General features: G+C 54.4%; 1 protein-coding gene across 1 annotated transcript in view; it reads left to right on the forward strand.

Annotated features, from left to right (window-relative positions):
• Positions 1-19,008, forward strand: part of SHANK3 (SH3 and multiple ankyrin repeat domains 3) — a 172,801-nt gene that overhangs the window by 50,079 nt on the left and 103,714 nt on the right. The window contains exons 7-11 of the mRNA XM_032107021.1: positions 3,220-3,371; positions 4,258-4,425; positions 6,109-6,225; positions 9,107-9,184; positions 16,241-16,307. Of these exons, the coding sequence (XP_031962912.1) occupies positions 3,220-3,371; positions 4,258-4,425; positions 6,109-6,225; positions 9,107-9,184; positions 16,241-16,307 (582 nt within the window). The remainder of the gene's footprint in view (positions 1-3,219; positions 3,372-4,257; positions 4,426-6,108; positions 6,226-9,106; positions 9,185-16,240; positions 16,308-19,008) is intronic.

The following is a 19,008-nucleotide window of genomic DNA, read 5'->3' on the forward strand; positions in this document are numbered from 1 at the left end:
GTTGGGACTCAGGGAATGCAGCGCAGATCCCGACAAACAACCAGGATTCATCCCCTTCCCACTTCCTGGGATTTTTCTCCTCCTGATCTGCTGGGGGAGGGGGAAAAACGATCCCTGCGGGAATTTTTGGGAGCCTTCTCCAGGATTGTGTTGGAAATTCGGGATCTTCTCCGCATCCCGTGGCTTTTCCAGAGGGCAGAGGCCTCCCCTGCTCTGAGCTGCTCCCGGAACCATTCCCGAGCTTTCATCCCAGCGGATCCCAGGCTGCTCCGGCCTTTCCTTGGCCACTGCCAGGGATCCAGGGGCAGCCCCAGCTGCTCTGGGAATTCCATTCCAGCCCCTGCCCACCCTCCCAGCCAGCAATTCCCAATTCCCAATCTCCCATCCAGCCCTGCCCTCTGGCACTGGGAAGCCATTCCCTGGCTCCTGGCCCTCCATGCCTTGGCCCCAGTCCCTCTGCAGCTCTCCTGGAGCCCCTTCAGGCCCTGCAAGGGGCTCTCAGCTCTCCCTGGATCCTTCCCTTCTCCAGGGGAACATTCCCAGTTTTCCCAGCCTTCCTCCCCATCCCTTTCCCTCCCCCATTCCCGATTCCTGCTGCAATTTTTCCCCGCATTATTTTTGGGATTTTGCTGCGTGGCCGAGAATCCTTTGTCATTCCAACATTTTCCTGGGCTCCTCTCCCTCTCCTGCTGCTCCTCATTAAATATCCCAGGATTTTTTTTTCCCCCCCTCTTTTCTCTGGCAAAACCATCCCTGGGGTTTGCCTTTAATTTCAGAACAACGGAAAATTCTCCCGGATCCATTTTTTTGGGGTTTTTTTTCCCACTTTTTCAGTGTCTCCACAGGAAGCAACTGCGAAGTTTTGGAGCTTTTTCATCCCTTTCAAAGCCAGGGAATCTTTCCTGGAATATCTGCCCTGGAATAGCTGAAATGGGAACGGCAGCAAATGGGGCCGGCTGTGCTTCCCAAAGTGGATTTTCCCTATTTTTCCATCCAAGCAGAGCTTGGACAATGGGAATAAATCCTTGGAACAGCTTAAAAGCTCCCCCCAAATCCATTTAAATGAAGATTCCCGAAGTTCGGAATGCCCTTGGGATCAGCTCAGGGTGTCCCACAAAACTCAGGGGATTTTATGGCTCATCCCAGTTATTCCCAGTCCCCTTCATGGGATTAAATTCTGCAGGAAAACACTTTTTCCAAGCGGGAATGGTTCATCCCGGTTATTCCCAGTCCGTGAATGGGATTATTCCCTGCAGGAATGCATTTTTCCAAGCAGGGAAGCTCCCAGTTTTCCGTGGAGCCTCTGGAGCCGCTCCCACTTTGCAGCATGACGCGGCACTTCCCAGCCCTTGGAAAACTCAAGGTGTTCCCTGGAATTAAACACAGAAATCCCGGAATTCCAGAGGTTGGAAAAGCCCTCTCAGAGCAGATCCCACGGGGATTTATTCCATGAAATCCCAAAAAATCCGAGGAGACTCAGCAAAAATTCCTGGGGTTTTGTCAACCTTCCCGCACGTTCCGGCTCGGCAGAGGACGGAAAACTCGGCCTGGGAATGGGATCCGTGAGGCAGCGAATTCCAAATGGATTTCCCAGGAATAGCAGGGGGTGGGAGAGGAAAAGGAGGGAACGGTGGAGGAAAATCCATGGAAAAGGGGAGAGGAATGAGCCCAATCCAGCTCCAGCTCAGCTGCCCTCGGAGCAGCCATCCCGGAATTCATCCCAACAACGAGTGGGAGAAGCTCCAGATGTTCCAGGGGCTGGGAACGCCCGTGGTGCTCTCGGAGAATCCCAGAATTCCGGGATCAGTGAGGTTGGGAAAGAATTCCAAGGGCACCGAGTCCAAGCCAGGCTCAATCCCAGCCCAGAGCCCGGAGCGGAATTCCAGGAATTCCTCGGACACCTCCAGGGATGGCGACTCCAAACCTCCCCGGGCAGTTCCAAGGCCTGAGCGCCCTTTCCATGGGGAAATTCCCAGATCTGCCCCTGCCCCTGCCCCGGCGCAGCCCGAGGCCGTTCCCTCTTTTCCCGGCCTCATTCCCACAGCAGATCCCGATCCCCGCTGCCTCCGGGCAGGAGCTGTGCAGAGCCACGAGGCCGTTCCCGATCCCTGCCCGGCTCCCAGCAAAGCTCCCGCGGCCCCGATCCCGGGCCAGATCCCGCTTTTCCCGGCCTCTCCCTGCACGGATCCCTGGCAGCCCCTGCCCAGCCCGGGGCGGCTCGCGGGCCCTTCCCGAGGCACTGCCGGCATTCCGTGGGCAAGGATTCCCGAATTCCAGGAGCCCGGGCTGCTTTGGCTGGGAAGGACCTCAAAGCTCATCCCGAAGGTGCCCCCGGAGCCTCCTTCGCTCCAGGCTGAGCCCCTTCCCGGCCCCCCCAGGAGTTTTCCAGGAGTTTTCCAGCCCCTTCCCGGCCCCCCCAGGAGTTTTCCAGGAGTTTTCCAGCCCCTTCCCAGCTCCGCTCCCTTCCCTGGCCTCGCTCCAGCCCCTCCTTATCCCGAGGATCCAGAACTTTCCCATGGAATGTGCAAAGTCTTCTCCTGCTGCTTCTTTCCTGCTGTGGATCCCAGAAATTCCTGAATTCCCTCATTAATTGCCAATCCCTTTTCCATGATTTCCTGCTGGGGCAAACCAGCCACGGAATTCCGGCCTTTTCTTCTTCCCTTCGTGTCCATGGGGTGTCCACACCCAATCCCGTGGAATTCCTTACATTTTGGGCACTTTCCTTCCCACTCTCCTCTGGGAATCCCATCTACATCCCAAGGGACCTGGAATTCTCAGGATACCCAGCAGGATTTGTGGGATTTGGAGCAGTGACCTCAAGGAAAGTCGGGAGCATCCAGAGATTTCTCCTGCTTGGGATCCCCCTTTATCCCGGGATGAGCCTTTTTCCATTCGTAGCACCCAGTTTGGGAATTCCCAAGGGGCTGAGAAGAATCCATGGATTCACAGATCCCATTCCCAAGATATTTTGGGTGCTTTGCCGCTTAATCCCAGAATTTGCCATCCAATTCCCATTCCCGCTCCTCAGGAGATCCTTGGGAGCACCTGGAAGGGAGCAGCTCCCACATTTGGCCTCCACGGTGCTCCCGTTCCAACGGAGCCGATCCCAAACCCCCGTGGAGATGTCCGTGGGCACTTCCAGCTGGAATCCCATCGGGAGACATTCCCATGGATGTGATGGACATTCCATGGATCTCCCACATTCCCGTGTCCTTCCAGAGTGTCCCCTGACGGCGGCGGCCCAGCTGGAGCTCAGCGCCGACATGATCAAAGCCCTCCGGAATGGCGGAGCCCACCTGGATTTCCGGACGCGGGAGGGAATGACGGCGCTGCACAAAGCCGTGAGGTGTCGGAATCACTCGGCCCTGCTGGTCAGTGGTGGGATTTTCCTTCCTCATTCCCGCTTTTCCTTCCTCATTCCCGCTTTTCCTTCCTCATTCCCGCTTTCCCTTGCCTTGCCTTGCCTTGCCTTGCCTTGCCTTGCCTTGCCTTGCCTTGCCTTGCCTTGCCTTCCCTTCCCTTCCCTTCCCTTCCCTGACTTTTCCCTCCATCTCCTCTTTCCTTCCTTCCCTCCCTCCTTCCATCCTTTCCCTCCTCCCCTCCCTTCCTCTCTCCCTCTTTCCCTCCCTCCTTCCCTCTTCTCCCCTCCCCTTTCCCAGATTTTCTCTCCTTCCCTCCCTCCTTTCCTCCTTCCCTCTCTCCCTCTCTTTTCCCTCCTTTCCTCCTTCTCTCCTTCCTCTCCTCCTTTCCCTCCATCCCTTCCTTTTTCCCTCCTTCTCTCCCTCCCTCCTCTTTCCCAGATTTTTCTTTCCTCCTCCCCCTCCATCCCTCTTTCCTTCCCCTCTGTCTCTTCCTCCTCCTGCTCCTTCCTTCCCTTCTCCCCTCCCCTTCCCAGATTTTCCTTCCTTCCTTCCTTCCTTCCTTCCTTCCCTCCTTCCTTCCTTCCTTCCTTCCTTCCGAATTCCTTCCTTCCTTCCGAATTCCTTCCTTCTGAATTCCTTCCTTCCGAATTCCTTCCTTCCGAATTCCTTCCTTCCTTCCTTCCTTCCGAATTCCTTCCTTCCTTCCGAATTCCTTCCTTCCTTCCGAATTCCTTCCGAATTCCTTCCTTCCTTCCTTCCTCCCTTCCTCCCTTCCTTCCTTTCCTCCCTTCCTCCCTTCCTCCCTTCCTCCCTTCCTCCCTCCCTCCAACAGCACACGGGGTGAGCGCCTCATCCCGGGCATTCCCTGAAGAACTTCTCCCTGCTTCCCTGGCAGACGCTGCTGGATCTGGGAGCATCCCCGGATTACAAGGACAGCCGGGGGCTGACCCCGCTCTACCACAGTGCCATGGTGGGGGGGGACCCCTACTGCTGCGAGCTCCTGCTGCACGACTACGCCCGGCTCGGCTGCGTGGACGAGAACGGCTGGCAGGAGATCCACCAGGTGGGACGGGATCCACAGGGATGGGATCAGGCCATGGGAATGCTCTCCTGGTGCCCATGGATGGGGTGGTTCCATACCCAGGGTTGAGGGCTGGACTCTGGGAATGTTCTCCTGGTGCCCATGGATGGAGATCCACCAGGTGGGATGGGATCTGCAGGGATGGGATCCAACCATGGGAATGTTCTCCTGGTGCCCATGGATGGGGTGGTTCCATCCCCTGGGTTGAGGGCTGGACTCTGGGAATGTTCTCCTGGTGCCCATGGATGGAGATCCAGCAGGTGGTGGAGGGCAGGAGATCCAGCAGGTGGGATGGGATCTGCAGGGATGGGATCAGGCCATGGGAATGTTCTCCTGGTGTCCATGGATGGGGCTGGCAGGAGATCCACCAGGTGGAACGGGATCTGCAGGGATGGGATCAGGCCATGGGAATGCTCTCCTGGTGCCCATGGATGGGGTGGTTCCATACCCAGGGTTGAGGGCTGGACTCTGGGAATGTTCTCCTGGTGCCCATGGATGGAGATCCACCAGGTGGGATGGGATCTGCAGGGATGGGATCCAACCATGGGAATGCTGTCCCAGTGCCTGTGGATGGGGTCGTTCCATGCCCTGGGGTTGAGGGCTGGATTCTTGGAATGTTCTCCTGGCACTCATGGATGGGATCATTCCATGCCTGAGGTTGAGGGTTGGACCCTGGGAATGTTCTCCTGGTGCCCGTGGATGGAGATCCACCAGGTGGTGAAGGGCAGGCGATCCACCAGGTGGAATGGGATCTGCAGGGATGGGATCCAACCATGGGAATGTTATCCTGGTGCGCATGGATGGGGCTGGCAGGAGATCCACCAGGTGGAACGGGATCTGCAGGGATGGGATCAGGCCACGGGAATGTTCTCCTGGTGCCCATGGATGGGGTCATTCCATGCCTGGAGTTGAGGCCTGGGCTCTGGGAATGCTGTCCATGGATGAGCTCATCCCATTCCCGGGGCTGAGGGCTGCACTGTGCCAGCTCTGGCTCCATCCCAGATTTTCCGGCCTCTCCCAGTGGTTGGGATCCTTCCCAAAGGAAGGCTGGCTTCCTGGAGAGCACTTTGGGATCCCGGATCCAAATCCCAGTTGTGCCTATCCCTGTTTTCCACACCGAATCCCTGTTCTCCAAGGGGATTTGGAGAACTACTTGGATTGGGAGTCAGGAGCGCTGACTTTCGGAGATCCTTTGGGAGAAGGAGGGACGGGATCCCATTGGAATATCTCCCACTACACCCCCACTCCGAGAGGGGGATAAAAAACTCCAGGGATGTGTCCGTGTGATCCCAATTCTTGGATCCAACTCTCCCTGCTGCCTCCACCTCTTTGGCTGATCCTCGAATGCCAGGATGGACCAAACCTGGAGGAAAACATCCCAGTTTTCCAGGGATCTGGGGCCCTGAGTTCACCCCGAGCCACCAACCAGCCCGGAGGAACCTCAGGATCCAGGATGATCCAAACTTTTCCCGTTGATCCCGGGCTGATTTATCCCACGGCCGCCCAGGTGGAGCTGGGAGGAGCCCCCTCCATTCCCACAGAATTCCCAGGTTCCACATCCAACTTTCCGAGCCTGCCTGAATCCAGTGGCGGATTTCGGGGATTCCTCCGGTTCCTGCTGCTCCCTGATTCCTGCTTTTCCCTGTTTTTCCGCCTCCGGAGCAGGCCTGTCGCTACGGCCACGTGCAGCACCTGGAGCATCTCCTGTTCTACGGAGCGGACATGACGGCCCAGAACGCCTCAGGAAACACCGCGCTGCACATCTGCGCCCTCTACAACCAGGTGGGACGGGGACACCATGGGGGAGGTGGAGCCAGCCTGGGATTCTCCTGGATCTCCCCATTCCCAAGTCCAGAGGGTGGGATCCATCCCTGTCCTTGGATGAGGCTGTTTCTCCTCACAGCTCCTGGGTTTGGGTTCCACAGAAGAACATTCCGTGGTTGAATCTGTGGGATTTGGGGCCAGGGGGCACCACGGGGGAGGTGGCACCAACCTGGGACTGTCCTGGATCTTCCCATTCCCAAATCCAGAGGGTGGAATCCATCCCTGTCCTTGGATGAGGCCGTTTCTCCTCATAGTTCCCAATTTTGGGTTCCACAGAAGAACATTCCGTGGTGGAATCTTTGGGATCTGGGCCCAGGGGACACCACGGGGGAGGTGGCACCAGCCTGGGATTCTCCTGGATCTCCCCATTCCCAAATCCAGAGGGTGGAATCCATCTCTGTCCTTGGATGAGGCTGTTTCTCCTCACAGCTCCTGGGTTTGGGTTCCATGGAAGAACATTCCATGGCAGAATCTTTGGGATCTGGGCCCAGGGGACACCACGGGGGAGGTGGCACCAACCTGGGACTCTCCTGGATCTCCCCATTCCCAAATCCAGAGGGTGGGATCCATCCCTGTCCTTGGATGAGGCTGTTTCTCCTCATCGTTCCTGGGTTTGGGTTCCACAGAAGAACATTCCGTGGTTGAATCTGTGGGATTTGGGGCCAGGGGGCACCACGGGGGAGGTGGCACCAACCTGGGACTGTCCTGGATCTTCCCATTCCCAAATCCAGAGGGTGGAATCCATCCCTGTCCTTGGATGAGGCCGTTTCTCCTCATAGTTCCCAATTTTGGGTTCCACAGAAGAACATTCCGTGGTGGAATCTTTGGGATCTGGGGCCAGGGGACACCACAGGGGAGGTGGCACCAGCCTGGGATTCTCCTGGATCTCCCCATTCCCAAATCCAGAGGCTGGGATCCATCCCTCTCCCAGCATAATTCTGTTTGAGGCTGTTTCTCCTCATCGTTCCCAATTTTGGGTTCCACAGAAGAACATTCCGTGGTGGAATCTTTGGGATTTGGGCCCAGGGGACACCACAGGGGAGGTGGCACCAGCCTGGGACTCTCCTGGATCTCCCCATTCCCAAATCCAGAGGGTGGCATCCTCTCCCTAGCCTGGGATGAGGCTGCTCCGCTTTCCCCAAATCCCGAGGGTTCTTCCGTGTGGATTCCGCTCCCTGTCCTGGGATGAGGCCGGACCTGCTCCCAGCCGGATTTGGGATTTCCTGAGAGAACATTCCATGATCGAGAGAACATTCCATGATCCAATCTCTGCCATTCCCATGTTTTAACTCCTCCCATTCCCATGTTTGAACCCCTCCCATCCCATGGATTTACCCCTTCCATCCCATGGATTATCCCTCTCATTCCCATGGATTAACCCCTCCCATTCCCAAGTTTTAACCCTCCCATTCCCATGGTTTAACCCCTCCCATTTCCATGGATTTACCCCTCCCATCCCATGGATTTACCCCTCCCATTCCATGGATTATCCCTCCCATTCCCATGTTTTAACCCCTCCCATTCCCAAGTTTTAACCCCTCCCATTCCCATGGATTTACCCCTCCCATTCCCGTGGTTTAACCCCTCCCATTCCATGGATTATCCCTCCCATTCCATGGTTTAACCCCTCCCATCCCATGGATTATCCCTCTCATTCCATGGATTAACCCCTCCCATTCCCATGGTTTAACCCTTCCCATTCCCATGGTTTAACCCTTCCCATTCCCATGGTTTAACCCCTCCCATTCCCAAAATATTTTGCTGCTTCGCTTCCCAATCTTTTCCGGAATTTTCCCTCCCATTTCCTCTTCCCGCTCCCCGGAATTGCTTGGGAAGGAGCGGCCGGGTGGGTGGAGATTCCCAGTTTGCTCCCATTCCATTGGAATTCCACATTCCGTGGCTTCCAGGGAAAAACACAAGGCCCGGAATCCCGTTCTTCTCCCAAATATCCCTCAATTCTTCCCAGAATCCTGGAATTTTGGAGCAGGCACCATTCCTGTCCCATTTTCCAGGTGGTTCCCAACTCAGTTCAGAATTCCAGGGGGATGGAAAATCCCTCTCTGGTCTCTGCCGGGATCTGAGGATTTCTCCTGGAGCTTTTCCTCCTTCCCAGAGACCTTTATCCATTGTCTGAAGGGGATTTTTTGGGATTAGGAAGGGAATTCCCAAGTTTTGAGACTTTAAAAATGGATCCCTGCTTTTCTGGAAGTGGGAATTGGGTTGGGATCGTTCTGCACATGCAGGAATCCGGGATCACATTCCCGCCCTCTGGAATGGGGTGAGGAGAGCGGGATCGGAGAGTCCAGGAGCTCCTGAAATCCCGGAATGAACATTCCCAACAAGCCAAAGGCTTTAGGGAACAGCAGGAGCTGGGAATGTGTCCCGGAATCCTTGGAGAAGGGGCAGAATCCTGGGAAAAGGAGGAGAATCCTTAGGGAAGGAGGAGGATCCTTGGAAAAGGAGGGGCAGAATCCTTGGAAAAGAGGCAGAATCCCTGGAAAAGGAGGAGAATCCTTGGAGAAGGGGCAGAATCCTGGGAAAAGGAGGAGAATCCTTAGGGAAGGAGGAGAATCCTTGGAAAAGGAGGGGCAGAATCCTTGGAAAAGAGGCAGAATCCTTGGAGAAGTTGGATCTGGATGATCCCAAAAATCCCTTCCAACCCGATCCAGCCTGGAATTCCATGATTCCTTAACTTGCTCCATTTCCAGTTGGGAATGCCCAATCCTTAGGGAATGCTCATCCTCCCTCTTCCCAAAGGATTTTCCGGAGCGCGGTTGGATCCGTTTCCCCCCCAATCCCACTCTAATTCCCGTTTTCCCGGTTTTTTTTCCCTTCCCAGGAAAGCTGTGCCCGGGTTCTCCTCTTCCGAGGCGCCAGCAAGGAAATCCGGAATTACAACAGCCAGACGGCATTCCAGGTGAGGAGAATTCCCGGGAATTCCCTGGAGCTTCCCGTTCTTCCCACAGCAGCTCTGCCACGTGTCCAGGGATTTTTCCAGGTGGGATTTATCCCACTGGGAAAGGATTTGGGATGAGCGTTTGGCACCGGAGCAGGAGGGAGGAAACAGCGCACGGAATTTCTGGGAGAGGATGGGAATGTGGGAATGTGGGATCCGGAGGTGGAAAGGAGAAGCTGTTGCTGGTTTTTTGGGATGGGAATGTTTGGGATGGAGGGGAATCCTTGGCAAAGGAGCAGGAAGACCTCAAATTCCATGGATATCTCCCATTATCCCAGGTTTTTCCAAGCCCTGTCCAACCTTGGACAATTCCAGGGATGGAGCAGCCACAGGTCCTCCGGATTATTACATTCCTTGGGGTTTTTTTTTTGGGAATTTTCTTGCTTTTCCAACCATTAAAAATGGGAGGATCCATCCAAACGTGGCCACAGCACCGGGAATTTTAAATATCGATGGAAAATCAAGAATTCCTTGGGATTCGTGTGGAAAAAAATTCCAAAGCAGCACAAATCCGTCGGAATTTTCTTTCCTGTCGATCCCAAGGGGTTTTTTATGGATGGGAGTAGTGACTCGGGAATCGAGCTGAATCCTGGGATGGAGAAATCCCGGATTTCCTCCTTCCCTGCCTCCTCTTCCAGTGGGATCCCGGTGCTGGCTCATCCCAAACATTCCTGGATTCCTGCAGTTTTCCCAGCCCGTTGCATGGAGGAGAAAATTCCAGGAAAAAGGCAGGAAACCCTCAGGTGTCCAAAGCTTTCCCAGCCCATTCCACGGAGGAAAAAATTCCAGGAAAAAGGGAGGAAACCTCAGGTGTGGAGGAAAAAATTCCAGGGAAAAGGGAGGAAACCTCCAGATATCCAAAGATTTCCCAGGCAATTCCATGGAGGAAAAATTCCAGGAAAAAGGGAGGAAACCCTGAGGTATCCAAAGCTTTCCCAGCCCATTCCATGCAGGAAAAATTCCAGGAAAAAGGGAGGAAACCTCAGGTGTGGAGGAAAAAATTCCGGGAAAAAGGGAGGAAACCCTGAGGTATCCAAAGCTTTTCCAGCCCATTCCATGGAGGAAAAATTCCAGGAAAAAGGGAGGAAACCCTGAGGTATCCAAAGCTTTCCCAGGCAATTCCATGGATTAAAAAATTCCAGGAAAAAGGGAGGAAACCTCAGGTGTGGAGGAAAAATTCCAGGAAAAAAGGAGGAAACCCTGAGGTATCCAAAGATTTCCCAGGCAATTCCATGCAGGAAAAAATTCCAGGAAAAAGGGAGGAAACCTCAGGTGTGGAGGAAAAATTCCAGGAAAAAAGGGAGGAAACCTCAGGTATCCAAAGCTTTTCCAGCCCATTCCATGGAGGAAAAATTCCAGGAAAAAGGGAGGAAACCCTGAGGTATCCAAAGCTTTCCCAGCCCATTCCATGCAGGAAAAATTCCAGGAAAAAGGGAGGAAACCTCAGGTGTGGAGGAAAAATTCCAGGAAAAAATGAGGAAACCCTGAGGTATCCAAAGCTTTCCCAGGCAATTCCATGGAGGAAAAATTCCAGGAAAAAGGGAGGAAAGCTCAGGTGTGGAGGAAAAAATTCCAGGTAAAGGGGAGGAAACCCTGGAGTGTCCAAAGCTTTCCCAGGCAATTCCATGGATTAAAAAATTCCAGGGAAAAGGGAGGAAACCTCAGGTGTGGAGGAAAAAATTCCAGGAAAAGGGGAGCCTGTTCCAGTGGGATCCCTAAAGCCGGGAGGTTCCGGTTGGATTTCAGGAAGAGGTTCCGCATCCAGAGGGTGTCGGACACCGAACATTCCCAGGGAATGGGCGCATTCCCAAGGCTGCCGGAGCTCCGGGAATGCTTGGAAAACGCTCCCAGGGATTTTTGGGATGTCCTGGCCAGGGCCAGGATTTGGACCCATGACCCCCGTGGATCCCAGAATTCCAGGAATGCTTGGAAAACGCTCCCAGGGATTTTTGGGATGTCCTGGCCAGGGCCAGCAGTCAGCTCCACGATCCCTGTGGATCCAGCTCCGGATTTCCCAGGATTTCTGACCTTTCCGTGTCCCTTCAAGATATTCCCGGCGGGATTTGAGGCAGGAAGTTCTTCCTGCTTGGCTCCAGGGCCTCTCCCAAGCCAAGGGGCTCCGGAATTCCAGGGAAATCCTCCATTTTCCCACCCCTTGCGCTCCACGCCGGGGATTTCCTGGAAGTTTTGGATCAAATTCCATGTCTGGCAGCGCCGGGATGGGTTTTTCCCGCTCGGCTCATCCGTAGGGATCCATCTGCTGCTCCCGGGGTTTGTGGGGTGCCAGATCCCGGTGCCACCTCCCGGCTGCATCCGTGGGATGCGGAGAAGTCGGGAATGGCGGCCCAGATGGAGCCGCCAGCTGGGAGCAGCGGGATTGACCCGGGAGCGGTGCCAGCATTCGGGAAGTCGGGAACAAAGCTGGGATGTGCTGGGAGCCAGGCCAGGGAAAGGTGGGAAAGTTTGGGAAGAGGGCGGATTAAATCCACGGCAAAGGATCAGCCCGGTGTTTTCTGGGATCACGGGAAGCTGGAAAATCATTGGGAAGGAGTCGATAATTGGAGATGGGATGGGATGGGATGGGACGGGATCCATGGGATCTGTGGGATCCATGGGATGAGATGGGATGGGATGGGATGGGATCCATGGGATGGGATGGGATGGGATGGGACGGGATCCATGGGATGGGATGGGATCCATGGGATCTGTGGGATGGGATGGGATCCATGGGACAGGATGGGATCCATGGGATCCATGGGATGGGATGGGATGGGATGGGATCCATGGGACAGGATGGGATCCATGGGATCCATGGGATGGGATGGGATGGGATGGGATGGGATCCATGGGATCCATGGGATGGGATGGGATGGGATGGGATGGGATCTATGGGATCCATGGGATGGGATGGGATGGGACGGGATCCATGGGATGGGATGGGATCCATGGGATCCATGGGATGGGATGGGATCCATGGGACAGGATGGGATCCATGGGATCCATGGGATGGGATGGGATCTATGGGATCCATGGGATCCATGGGATGGGATGGGATGGGATGGGATCTATGGGATGGGATCCATGGGATGGGATCCATGGGATGGGATGGGATGGGATGGGATGGGATGGGATCTATGGGATCCATGGGATGGGATGGGATGGGATCCATGGGATCCATGGGATCCATGGGATGGGATCAGATCCATGGGATGGGATGGGATGGGATCTATGGGATCCATGGGATGGGATGGGATCTGTGGGATCCATGGGATGGGATCCATGGGATGGGATGGGATGGGATCTGTGGGATCCATGGGATGGGATGGGATCCAGGGGATCCATGGGATAGGACAGGATCAATGGGATGAGATCCATGGGATCTATGGGATGGGATCAGATCCATGGGATGGGATGGGATGGGATCTATGGGATCCATGGGATCCATGGGATGGGATAGGATCGATGGGATGGGATCGATGGGATGGGATGGGATCCAGGGGATCCATGGGATAGGACAGGATCAATGGGATGGGATCCATGGGATGGGATGGGATGGGATCCATGGGATCCATGGGATGGGATGGGATCCATGGGATCCATAGGATGGGATGGGATCCATGGGATGGGATGGGATCCATGGGATAGGACAGGATCAATGGGATGGGATCCATGGGATCCATGGGATGGGATTGAAGGAATCTGGGATAGGGGAAGGGGTCCCTGCCCATGGAATGGGATCAGGATGGGCTTTAAGGCCCTTTCCAACCGAAACCATTCCATGAATCCACGATAAAACCAGCGGACAACAGAATTCCCGAACAAAGCTGGGATGTGCTCCATGATCCCATAATTCCATGACTCCCAACCCATTTTCAGGATCATTCCCAAGCCAGACTTCCAATGAAACTCCTAATTTTTCACTCGGACTTGGAATTTTGGGAGAATCCATCTTTGGATTGCTGGGATCATCCGTTAATTTTTTATGGGATGAACTCGGAAGTCCAAATGCTCCTTTCCCATCTTTCAGTTTCTTTTTCCTTCCGAATTCCCCAAATTCCAGTCATTTCTCCTTCTTTCCCAACCCCGTGACCTCTGGCAGAGCAGAATTTCTGGATTGAAATCCAAGGAAAGGCAGAAAAATCGGGATTGGGAGGGAACTTGAGGGAAAAAGGGAGGAATCCTCAGGTGTGGAGGAAAAAATTCCAGGAAAAAGGGAGGAAACCCTGGAATATCCGAAGCTTTCCCTCCATTTCCAACCTGAATTTTCCTTTTTCCCGGCAATCCCGGGAATCGCTCCCAGCTCCGGCTCGGGGTGGGTGGAACAGGGAATTTTGGGCTTGGAAAAGTGGGAAAAAGGGAGAGAAATATTGAGGAGAGCAGGAAAATTCCAGCTGGGAATGGAGGGAGCTGGAGGCTCTGAGTCACCGGGATAAATTTATCCCTGGTCACAAGTCGGGATGCAAATGCAATGCAAATGAGATGCAAATGAGCCCCGGGTGGCTCTTGGAAGTGTGGAACACCTGGATAACCCCGATTCCCGTGGGAAAAGGGTGGGATGGGCCCGAGCTGGGTCTGGTTGTTCCCGCTGGTTTTCATCCCGGATCGTCCCGATCCAGCTGCTTCCCATTCCCGAGGAAGTGTGGGAGCCTGGGAAAGGCTGGGAAAAGCTGGGAAAGGCTGGGAAAAACTGGGGAAAACTGGGAAAAGCTGGGAGAGGCTGGGAAAAACTGGGAAAGGCTGGGAAAGGCTGGGAAAAGCTGGGAAAGGCTGGGGGAAAATGGGAAAAGCTGGGAAAAGCTGGGAAAGGCTGGGAAAGGCTGGAAAAAACTGGGAAAAGCTGGAAAAGGCTGGGAAAGGCCGGGACAAGCTGGGAAAGGCTGGGAAAAGTTGGGAGACACTGGGAAAAGTTGGGAGAGGCTGGGAAAAGCTGGTAAAAGCTGGGAAAAGCTGGGGGAAATGGGAAATGCTGGGAAAAGCCGGGAAAGGCTGGGAAAAACTGGGAAAAGCTGGGAAAGGCTGGGAGAGGCTGGGAAAAGTTGGGAGACGCTGGGAAAAAATGGGAAAGGCTGGGAGAGGCTGGGAGAAGCTGGGAAAAAACTGGGAAAGGCTGGGACAAGCTGGGAAAGACTGGGAAAGGCTGGGAAAAAATGGGAGAGGCTGGGAAAAGCTGGGAAAGGCTGGGAAAAGCTGGGAAAAGTTGGGAGAGGCTGGGAGAGGATGGGAAAAGCCGGGAGAGGCTGGGAAAGGCTGGGGAAAAATGAAAGAGGCTGGGAAAAGCTGGGAAAGACTGGGACAGGCCGGGAAAGGCTGGGAAAGGCTGGGACAAGCTGGGAAAGACTGGGAAAAGTTGGGAGATGCTGGGAAAAGTTGGAGAGGCTGGGAAAGGCTGGGAGAGGCTGGGAAATGCTGGGAAAAGCTGGGAAAGGCTGGGAAAGGCTGGGAAATGCTGAATTTGGAAGTTTTCCCCCATTTCTGGAAGAAACACGGGAAAAGTTTGGTTCCTTTGTTGCTTCTGTGTTAACCCGACCTCCCAGAATTCCGGGATTATTGAGGCTGGGAAAGAATTCCAAGGTCACCGAGTCCAAATTGGGCCCAATCCCAGCCCGGAGTGGAATTCCAGGAATTCCTTGGACACGTCCAGGGATGGCGACTCCAAACCTCCCTGGGCAGCCCCTTTGGATTCTCCAAGGATTTTGTTCCTTTGGGCTTTCCGAGGAATTTTTTCCTTTGGATTCTCCAAGAATTTTTTTACCTTTGGGTTTTCTGAGGATTTTGTTCGTTTGGGTTTTCCAAGGAATTTTGTTCCTTTGGATTCTCCTTCCTGCCAGGGAAAGGCCTGGGATGGGTGGTGGGAAGGCAATGTTGGATGTTGGGCCGGAATTCCAGGATTCTCCTGGAGCTGTCCAAGTGGAAGTGGCTCCTTGGCCGGGAATGAGTCGGTCCTGAGGGATCTGGGAATTTGGGAATTTGGGATTGGGGGATTTGGGGATTTGGGGACTTGGAGAACTGAGGACTTCAGGATCTGGGAATTTGGGATTTGGGGATTGGGGGATTTGGGATTGGGGGATTTGGGGACTTGGAGAATTGAGGACTTCAAGATTTGGAAATTTGGGATTTGGGGATTTGGGAAATTGGGGATTTTGGGGATTTGGGAATTTGAGATTTGGGATTCAGGGATTTTGGGGATTTGGGAATTTGGGGACTTGGAGAATTGAGGGCTTCAGGATTTGGGAATTTGGGGATTTGGGAATTTGGGATTTTGGATTTGGGATTCGGGGATTTGGGGATTTGGGGATCGGGGTATTTGGGGATTTGGGATTTGGGGATTTGAGGATTGGAGTATTTGGGAATTTTGGGATTTGGGGACTTGCGAGCCTTAAGATTTGGGGAATTTGGGGATTTGGGGAATTTGGGGATTTGGGATTTGGGAATCTGGGGACTTGGAGAATTGAGGACTTCAGGATCTGGGGATTTGGGGACTTTTGGACCTGAAGATTTGGAGATTTGGGGACTTGAGGACTCAGGGATTTGGGGCTTCGGGGATTTGGGAGTTTGGGGCCTTGGCTGCTGGGAAATCCCCTTCCATCAGGACCAGGCTGCCCAGGGCATTCCCAATCCCTGGAAAAACCCCCAAACTCCAGGGATGTGGCACTTGGGGACACGGCTCAGTGACCACACCTGGCCCTGCCTTGGCTCATCCCAAACCTCTCCGGAATCCCAGGATTTTGAAGCAGGATCCAAACCCAACACCCTGGGAGCATTCCAGGATCTGGGATGAATTCCTGGCTGGAATCCGGATGTCACCCCCAGGGGACAAGGACAGGGATTGTTCCCAAGCCGGGGCCGCTCAAACCCTCGGCACACGGAGCCGGGAAGGCGTCGGCACCTCGGAATTCCCGGATGAGCCAAGGCAGAAGAATCCTTGGCTTTCCCCCATGGAAAGCAGCTGTTGCCATCCATATGGAAGCTCCGGAGCCACTCGGAGCCGCTCATCCCGGTTTTCCGGCTCTTTTCCAGGTGGCCATCATTGCAGGGAATTTCGAGCTGGCGGAAATCATCAAAACCCACAAAGAGTCCGATGTTGGTGAGTTGGATTTTTCCCGCTTTTCCCGGTTTTCTCCTTTCCTGTGGATCCCAGGGCTGGATTGGGGGAGTGTGAGGGGGGAGGGGTGGGAATGAATGGATTTTCCCAGTGTTGCATCCATGGAATCTGCAGCCAGTTTGGATCTTGGAAGTGTCAGATTCTCGTGGGATTGCTGGGATTCAGCCTGGCTGACGTTCCCAAGCTCTGGAATGATCCTGGAATTGCTCTGCTGGAAAATCCGTATTTTTCCTCTCTTTCTGCATCCCTGAGGCCGCTTCATTCCCGAAATCTCAGGGGTTGGGGCAAGAAGGGAAAATCCTCTGGGAAAAGGAGAAAAGCGGGAGCTGATCCTGTTGGATTTGCTTTTTCAAGGAATATTTTGGGAATTTTGATCCCTTGGGTCCCTTTTCCGTCTTTCCCTGGTGTTGATGTCCCCACGGGAGAAATTCCACAAACAAAGCGGATTTAGAGCAGGAATAAAATCCACACTTGTTGCATTTCCTTGGATTATTCCAAGGAATTTACGGACCCAGAGCTGCCAATGGAGGGAGCAGCGGGAATTCCCAGTGGTTTTCCCTCCACGACGGAACGGAGTCATCGGATCAGCAGCCGGAAAAAGAATTTAGGGAACAATTCTTGGCTGGGCGGGACTGGCACAGAATTCCCAGAGAAGCCGTGGCTGCCTCTGGATCCCTGGAAGTGTCCAAGGAAAGGTTGGAGCAGCCTGGGATAGCGGGAGGTGTCCCTGCCCATGGATTGGGATGGGATTGGATGGGATTTAAGGTCCTTTCCCACCCAAATTCCTGGAATTCCATGAAAACATTGAAACACGGAAAATAGGGATCAGTTCTTATGGAATGTGCAGCAGGAATTGAGCTTGGCTCAATCCCAAATATCCTTTATCCCGTTTTTTTTCCCAGCTCCCTATTCCTGATAGCCAGGATCAGCCGCCGGGAATTTGGGGTGGGATGGAAAAATCGGGAAGGACTTTGGGAAGAGCCTGAAAGTTCCTTTGCAAAGTCATGGAATTAATCCAAGAGAAAAGTTTTCTGGGAAAGAAGGTTGGGAATAAACGACCTCCAAAAGTCCCTGCCAGCCTAAATTCCCCCCCGGCTGGAATCCGCACCTGCGACCGAACGGCTCCGTGATTTTCCTTGGGAAAAAAAGCAGGAAAACGAGCACGGAAAGCTGTCAGGAGCAATGGAAGGTCCAGGGATCAGCTCCCGGACTCCGGAGAAAAAATAGGTCAGGGAAGAATTCCAAGCAAATTCCAAGGCAAGCAGCAGGTCCAGATGGTGCCGCCCGCAGCCGGGAGCTTCCCGGGGTTTGGAAATTGAGTTTGGAGGTTCGGGAGGAGCTGAGGAATTGTCGGAGCAGGGAACGGCTCCTGCCTGTGTCCTTCTTCCGGGGCTTTATCGGGATAATTAAGGAATGTTGAGAGCGAGGATTTGGTGGGATTGGGGCTGGAATGCTGCTCGTGGAGGGATCCTCCTGCGGAATTCCCAGCGGGAAGCTGGGCTGGGTTGAGGGTTTGGTGATCCTGGAGCAGGGGGTGGAAGGAGGTTGGGAGCTTCCCAGGAGGATTCCAGGCTCATCCGTGTTTCCTTTGGGATCCGGAGCGTTCGGCAGAGCCGGAGCCTCGCGTTCCCGTTTCCTGTGCTCCCGAAATTTGTGGGATTGTGTTGGGAGGGATCCTTCAATCCAAGTATCCCAACTCCTTCCCCGATCCCAGCCTGCTCCAGCCTTTCCTTGGACATTCCAGGGATCCAGGGGCAGCCAGGGATTCTCTGGGAATTCCAGCCCAGCCGGGAATTCCTTCCCAAGATCCCTCCCCAAGCTCCCCTTTCCCACTGGGAGCCGTTCCCTGGCTCCTGTCCCAGCAATGGGGACCCAAAGCCTGGAATTTTTGGAATTCCAGCAGCCAAATTTTCCTCCTTTTCCGCACAAGCGCTCCCTTCATCCCATCGGGAATGCGGCTGGAATTCCCGCTGGGTTGGGACTCAGGGAATGCAGCGCAGATCCCGACAAACAACCAGGATTCATCCCCTTCCCACTTCCTGGGATTTTTCTCCTCCTGATCTTCCAGGGGGAGGGGGAAAAACGATCCCTGCGGGAATTTTTGGGAGCCTTCTCCAGGATTGTGTTGGAAATTCGGGATCTTCTCCGCATCCCGTGGCTTTTCCAGAGGGCAGAGGCCTCCCCTGCTCTGAGCTGCTCCCGGAACCATTCCCGAGCTTTCATCCCAGCGGATCCCAGGCTGCTCCGGCCTTTCCTTGGCCACTGCCAGGGATCCAGGGGCAGCCCCAGCTGCTCTGGGAATCTGTGGAGCAAATCCAGAGGGGGAGAACGGAACTTTCTCCAGGTGGAAATAATCCAGGAAGTGTTCCAGAAATCCTTTGGATTCCCCATCCCCAGATTCCCATCCCAAAATCCAAGCGCTCCTTATTCCCGGGAATAAGGAAATCCTGGGATTCAGGTGCTGTTCTTACCAGCAGGATCCTGGGAATTTGGCTTTTCCCAGGTTTTCCTTCCTTATTCCCGTGGCAGGCAGAGGTTCCTTGGATTTGGGAAGTTGGATCCCGAGGAATTGTCACCGCATTCCCGCTTTTGGCGCATCCCAATTCCAGGGGCTGGGGCAAGGCCTCGTCTCCCATCGCTCCGGGAGGGTTGGGAGACATTCCCAGTTCTGGAATTCCTGCGG

Source organism: Corvus moneduloides, chromosome 4, assembly GCF_009650955.1.
Source record: "Corvus moneduloides isolate bCorMon1 chromosome 4, bCorMon1.pri, whole genome shotgun sequence".
NCBI lineage: Eukaryota > Metazoa > Chordata > Aves > Passeriformes > Corvidae > Corvus > Corvus moneduloides.